The sequence below is a fragment of the Corticium candelabrum genome, chromosome 12 (assembly GCF_963422355.1).
Source record: "Corticium candelabrum chromosome 12, ooCorCand1.1, whole genome shotgun sequence".
Lineage (NCBI taxonomy): Eukaryota > Metazoa > Porifera > Homoscleromorpha > Homosclerophorida > Plakinidae > Corticium > Corticium candelabrum.
In genome coordinates this window covers 6,199,217-6,206,716 of record NC_085096.1, presented here as the reverse complement: position 1 = coordinate 6,206,716, position 7,500 = coordinate 6,199,217, and the positions used below count along the sequence as shown (strand labels likewise).

At 40.5% G+C, this 7,500-nt stretch overlaps 1 protein-coding gene across 2 annotated transcripts in view; it reads left to right on the top strand.

The window, feature by feature from the left end:
• Positions 1-7,500, top strand: part of LOC134188397 (unconventional myosin-Va-like) — a 34,392-nt gene that overhangs the window by 13,354 nt on the left and 13,538 nt on the right. For both annotated transcript variants that reach the window (XM_062656575.1, XM_062656576.1), the window contains 5 exons: positions 227-367; positions 604-912; positions 5,734-5,831; positions 5,906-5,992; positions 6,126-6,237. In XM_062656575.1, the coding sequence (XP_062512559.1) occupies positions 227-367; positions 604-912; positions 5,734-5,831; positions 5,906-5,992; positions 6,126-6,237 (747 nt within the window). The remainder of the gene's footprint in view (positions 1-226; positions 368-603; positions 913-5,733; positions 5,832-5,905; positions 5,993-6,125; positions 6,238-7,500) is intronic.

Sequence of the window (7,500 nt, the reverse complement as noted above, 5' to 3'; positions counted from 1 at the left end):
TTTGCTGTTGGCTCCTAGAGGTCTGACAGCTTTTGCAAAATTTAGGTAGAAAGTTAATTTAGGTACTTCATTGGCCATACCAAAATTACCAAGAATAGATTACCACCCAGATTTCTTGGTTTACAGTGCCTGCTTCCTTCTTGTTATATCTGTTTGCTTGCGTCGGTTTCTACTTGTGTTTTGTGTTTTTGTTCATTTCACTAATGTATCGTTTGGTGATTTTTAGCACGTTTTCAAACTAGAACAAGAGGAGTACACTAGTGAGAAGATAGAGTGGTCGTTTATTGATTTTTACGATAATCAACCTTGTATAAATTTGATTGAATCAAAACTTGGAGTCCTGGACTTACTGGATGAAGAGTGCAAGGTGATGTGCAAGCACAATTAAACAGGAAATGCACACACACACACACACACACACACACACACACACACACACACACACACACACACACACACACACACACACACACACACACACACACACACACACGAAACTAAGTACGAAACTTAGTAACATACACTCAGATTAGCAGAATGACAGGCAACTCATCCAGTAGCCTTACCGTTGCAACACACTGACCATATGTAACTTGCTTATAGATGCCCAAAGGCAGTGACAAGGGCTGGCTTCAAAAACTGTACAGGAACTTAGAGAATCACAGTCATTTCTCAAAGCCTCGTCTTTCTAACACAGCTTTCATCATCAGCCATTTTGCTGACATGGTTGAGTATGAAAGTGATGGCTTTCTCGAGAAGAACAAAGATGCTATTGTACAGGAACACATTGCACTTTTGAAGGCAAGTGAGCATGAGCTGGTAGGAGAACTGTTTGAAGATCAGACAAAGAAGAAGCAGTCGAAACCAGGACATTTACACCACACTGGATCGGATAGGACTGTATCGTGGCAGGTGATGTATTGCTTGATGTGCTTAGTGTTCTGTGTTTTGTTGTATGTATTTTATTGGTGTGTAAGACTGTCTCTACGTCAGTGAAGTCACTAGGATGTTTTCTCGTAGCCAAACCTCAAGGGACATTGCTTTAGGTGGAAGATAGATTTTTCCTTGGCCAGAGTGTATGTTAATTTGTGCGCACCAATCAATGCCTGTTGCTGAAGACACATTCATCTTTCAAACACTTGCTGAATTCCATTATCATTGTGTTAGTCTCTACTCTTGCTATTTTACAACAACTGCCGTCTGGTTCATTTCTGACCGACTGTGACATTCGATAATTAATGTCTTTTCTAAGAAGCTTGCACTCTTTTTTGTTGACTACACACCAGTATGGTTTGTCTGATAGCACTGACATAACGTGCTTGTGAAACCACAAACTTTCTCCGGGTCATCCTCATCAGGAACAGCTAGCAACCAAGGATACTGAGTTATCCTCCAACCTGCTGTGAAGGAAACCTTGTGCTTGCCTTTTTACTTCGAGTTAACGACCTCATTTGGGTATGCAGTCATGATCAAAGCACCAGTACATTGCAATCATTGAAACTGCTTCGAAAATATGGTTGGCCGGTCGTCTAACGATTACTATACCCTTAGCCTGGATATCCGGGCCTCGAATAATAAGACTCAACAAATGTTCTTTGATTTTCATCACGGAAATGTAACTTCATGGTATAAGAAACTTGTAAACACAGGCACACCTTGCATCCCACTCTCAGCATACCGAGAAAAGTTTGGAACTGCTTCAAGCCACTTATTTACTATTTATTGACTGCCATGCTCTACGTTATGTACTTGTTTGAGATATTATAACGGGTTAGGATGTCTTCTGTATGTTGATACAAGTTTCTTATACAGCAAGTCATAATTACCTTTGACACTTTAGCAATCTCAATGAGAGGAATTGCTAATCTAATCCAAGGTGGTTGAGTCTGGTTGATGAAATTCATTCGGTTAAGATTGTAATTAGATTGTTGTCTTTGTGAATTTTTTGATTGCTCACCTGTTTGCTAGCTTGTTTGATTGCCTCTCTTTACACAACTGACGTGCTGCTTACTTGTCCAGATCTCATCTAACTTCTCTGTTCAATTACTTGATTGTTTCCTCATGCTCTGTCTGCTTTCATGTCAGCTTAATTGTCAATCATGCCATCTGTTTCGGTTAGATTCTATACCCATGTTGGACTTGTTGACCAGGGTCGGGTCGTTACTAGTGTGACCTTGATATGTCAATGTATTGGAATCTGTCACGTGACTTTCAGGCATTCTGATTGGTTAATACTGTATACAAGCCCCGGGGCTTGAATAAATGGTAGAATTCAATAAGCTTGTTTGTGTACTAATAAAGACCTGGGGCTTGTATTTGACAGGGGCTTATACTTGTTTTCCTCCTGTTCTGTGACATCTGCTGGCATCGGTCCAGTTGCTTCTGCTGATGGTAATTTGTCGTCGCTGGGGTAGAGATGATGTTTGACTTGCTTTGTAGTGCTTTTGTTCTTCACGTAGGTCATTAGAGCATCCTTATCAATGTTGGTAGTGATTACTGCACACTTGAAAGAATATATGAGTTTCAAATGAGTGGGTGAGTGGGTGCCTCAGTTGCAAGTTGAAAGAAATCCTACTCATGCGCATGGAGCTGAAGACAGGGTGGGTCTTCTATTCAGTCTGAGTCTTCTATTCAGTCTGGGTCTTATATTAAGAACAACTCTCACACTTAAGTTTGAATTGAACCCCCCCCCCCCCCCGGAGCTTGCATTTTGATGGGGCTTGTATTTAGATGGATACAGTATGAGGTGTTCTGCACGAGATAGAAATATCTGGCAAAGTCGATTATAAGCCCAAGAGGCAAAGGTACCAATAACAATCATGTATCTCGTTACAGTCCATGCTATAACTGCAATGTGATACGTCACAACTTGAGTTCTTGTGACATGCGTTACATGCAGACTACTTGCGTATTGATACTTAAACTGAATGCATGAACACATAGTTTATGCTTGTTGACATGGCGAATTCTCCTTTGGAAGCCAGTACAACTCTGGGTAAAGGACAACTCGTGTCTCTTCCTGGTGCACTACTGTTTTTGCATGAATAGTCTAATTTGTTTAAGTTAAGAGTACTTTTGGTACTATTAGCGTCTTTGTTTTGGTATGGAAATTGAGAATCTGTTTTATGTCTGTTTTATGTCGTGACATTGACATGAATATATATATATATATATATATATATATATATATATATATATATATATATATATATATGAGCGTGACTGGTGACTGGCAACTAGTCATTACACAACATTCATGGATGTGATATTTCAAGACGTGTGCTTTGCAGTACAACCTCAATTATCCAGGCTGTTTTTCATGGAAGCTAATTGTTCGGATAATTGAAATGGTGACGTAGGGACTTTCTTGAGACTCACTCAGACATTGACAGTCAAGTAATGGACAAATGTTTAGCAATATTAGGTCAAAACTGTCACATGTACACCCTAGGTGTAAAGCAGTCGTCTATGGACTTCTTTCTATTGCAAAATTGTCAGCAACACCCTTTCTTCATAGATTTAGGTTGACAGCTTATGGATTTAGTGACATGAACGATGTTATACCATGTAAAGACACTTGCTTTTAGGGCAGACAAAAATGTGTCCAGATTATCAAAACACCTGGCTAAGGCCACACCAAAAGTTTCTTGTTTTTTGTCTGCAGCTTAGATATTTAGATTGGTCGGTCAGGGAAAATTTTTTATTAATTTTTTTCTAGGTAAAGCATGTTAAAGGGGAACTCCAACAGAAATACAACTTGATCTCAAAATGTAGGCTTTATCGTGAAACTTTGTGCTACGCTGCTTTTAGGCTAACATTCACTTTGGTAGCAGAGAAAACGCAACTTATGTACGGAGCATGCACCAAGCTGTGACGTCATTGGCGCTAAGCTCCGCCGACACAAAATAAATTGCCCACGTAGCTCAGTTATCTTGCCAGTAAACTACACAAAAACTAAATGAGAATGGTAGCTATAAAGGGATCATGTTTTCTAGGGCCTTAGAAAAGCTCTGTAATGAAAGTAGGATGCTAGACGCTGTTTTTCCCCAGCAGACTTGACCCCTCCTCTCACATAAGACGAGGCTAGCGCAGTGAAACTCAACGCTAATTAGTGTTACCCTTCGTTCTATTAATCTACGAGGAGAAACAGTCTGTGGGTTCGAATATGAGGTTCTCTTGGAGAGATCTGAGTAAACGGACATGCCCCTTTCAAACAGCCGCTGGGCGAAGTGTAACAGGTGCGGAATGGCTCTGATTAGTACTGTAGTACGTAAGTTGTTTACACCCTGCACAATGTGTAGACTCATGACCATGGCAATATACCGCCCCTTTGTTATTCCCCGATGTTCAATCCTCTAATTGCGGCTCATGAGGAAAGTAGAAGCCATACTGATCGCCAAAGCTGAGCACACCAGACTGCTACCTAAATTTGACGTGGACATAGGACTAGAGAACAACAAAAGGGGCGTGTCTACACCTAAGAGAACGTCTACGCTTCCTTGACATACTTGAACCTTGTGTGTGTTTTTCCTCGTAGATCAATAGAGCAAAGGCTAACACTAATTACCATTGAGTTTTATTGCACTAGCCTCATCTTTGAGAGGAGAGGGTCAAGTCTGCAGGGAGAAAACTACCTCTATCATCCTACTGTTGTTACATACAGCTCTTCGAAGGCCTTAAAACACAATATTCCTCTATATTTACTATTCCCGTTTAGTTTGTGCGTAGTGTACTGGCAAGATAACTGAGATACGGAGACAATTCATTTGGTGTAGGCGGAGCTTAGCGCCAATGACATAACAGCTTGGCGCATGCTTCATACGTAACCCGCGTTTCTCCACTACCAAAGCGACGGCTGGCCTGAAAGTAGTGCAGCACGAAGTTTCACGATAAAGCCTCCGTTTTGAGATCAGATTGTATTTCCATTGGAGTTTCTCTTTAAAACAACTAATTGCTACGTATATATACCAGTAAAATATGTGGCAACAACAGAGTCAGATTAGAGTTCACTTCCGGGCCCTGCTACACAATGACTGGGCTTGCAAGTGCAGTTAACACACCAGAAGGACAACTTTGTACTTCTTCAGCTGTTCCTTGGTAGGTGCTGCATCTGAACTACTGCAATGACAACAAACCGGAGGCAGTTGAAGACAGCAAGCATAGGAAGCGAACTCAACATGGTTGCTGCAGCGGATTGCTGCTGACACAACACTTTGTTGTAAACTGTGGTGCGAGACAGTTTGAAGAACCTTGCCAGCATTCACGCAGATTGCTTACCCTGGCATAGTTTAGTGTACACTCTACAACAGATATTACAGAGATTCCTGGATATAGTCTTGCTATGTGTAACATGACCGGGAGACGCAGTAAATAAAAACATCATTGTTTGGCATTTTGAAAGACTGGTAGCATAAATTGAATAATATTTCAACTTGTTCATTACTTTAGATTGCTTGAAATTCGATTCTGTTTGTGCTCACACGTAGTATGGTTAGTGCGCACTAAGACAACCCGATAATAGAAATATTTGCAATCCTTGAAAAATCTGGTTGGTTGCCAACTTGAAACACGATTTTGGGTGAGGCCTAATCAAGGTTTTACTGTATTGCTGGTGCTTTCACTAGTCAGAGGTGGTAAACAATCTATTCATGTGAAATGCATCAATGACTGTCTTTTGCTCTGCCTAATTATTGAATTTACTTGCTTTTGTCAACTATGTTGTGTTCTCTCTAGTTTCGTGAATCGCTTACTGCCTTAACGACCATCCTCAATGGCACAACTCCTCACTACGTCCGTTGTATTAAACCAAACGACATGAAGATGGCATTTGCGTATGTTCATATATTTGTCTTCGTTGTGTGGTGTGCGGTTGTGTGTACACTTTCTCTCTTTCTTGTTGCTACAGGTTTGAGCCCCATCGAGCTGTCCAGCAGCTGAGGGCTTGTGGAGTGTTGGAGACAATTAGAATTAGTGCTGCAGGATACCCTTCAAGGTAAACGAGTGTAATGTAACTTTCTTTTTGTCTGCAGATTGTCTTCTTTACATGCATTACTGCTTATTTGCTTGTTGTTGTTGTTTTGTATATTATGGTGCCTTCGTATGATATGAAAATTGTTTTGTTGTAGATGGACTTACGAGGATTTTTTTGATCGTTATCGTGTGCTTATTCACTCATCTCGTGTCAAGCGGAAAGCAGTTAGGGAGACATGTGAAGCTGTGTTGCGGACTCATATTAAGGTATGCTGTTGTAGTAGCTTGTGTGTCTTACATATCTGCATTCTTGGTTCTACTGTATTTTGTAATTTGCTAAGTCATGAAGGGTATGACAATTTGTATGATTGCCAATACAGACAGATAGATTAGATGCTGGTGAGAGACAGTATGAAGACAACACAGATACATTGGAAGCAAAATTGACAGACAAATGAACTCACTATTAGAGAGGAGATAAGACTCTATTTGTTGCATGTCTGTTTGAACTTTCTCATCACCCAGCCTCTCTCAACTAACACAGATGTGCGGGCCATTACCATATCCATTCATGTACACGTGACACCGGAAGTCAGCAGGCACATCTATTTGAGTAACAAAACAGATCAGCATTACTCTAATACTTTAGTGGTACTAGATTAGGGGTCTGATTTGGGAGATCCACGCCAATAATCGAACTGCATGCCAAAGTAGAAAGGGCTCAGTTTAAGACACTTTTATTGAGGACCATCCACTTCCCAATGGGGCCGACTGGCGTACTGCATTATATGTCTAGCAGGTTTGGATTCAGGGCACCACAGAAACCGAAAAACCAGGCACGAAACTGTTGAGAAGTTTAAGAGAGTGACAATGGTTGCGCTTCCTCTCAAGACCATCCTAACAATGACTCAACCATTTTGTTAGACGACAGTCTTAGGTCCAGACGACTATAATTCTGGCATGCAAACCGAGGCTGTAGCCATGACATCCGGGAACAGACAGACTCACAGACAGACAGACAGACAGACAGTTTATTTTTATACAGATTTTACTTGTACATATGCTAGGATTTTTAGAATACAAATCAGTCCTTGCAAACAACAAAGTCATTAACTAATGGACTTGACCTTGAATGTCAAAATCAAATAATCTATCTAAATTACCATGATTAGGTGACAGTACACAGACAGACAGACAGACAGATAGACAGACAGAAGACAGATAGACAGACAAACAGACTGACGTACCATTTACTATATTAGCATTGATGTTTACAATAAAAGTAATTAAGGTTGAGCTTGCCATAGTCCACTACTCATGACCTTTTAAGGTCTTACACTAGGATGTCTCTTAGGGATGCACCGGTTTGAGTAGCCTCTTTGTCAGACATATTTGTGATCAATAATTTGAACAAGGAAATTTTGTCATTGAACCACCTCAGGGCTGTTAACTGATGTCTCTTTGTCAAACAGTTACATTACTTGTAATATTAATGCAAGTTAGTTTATACTGATTTAGTATATCTTTTTG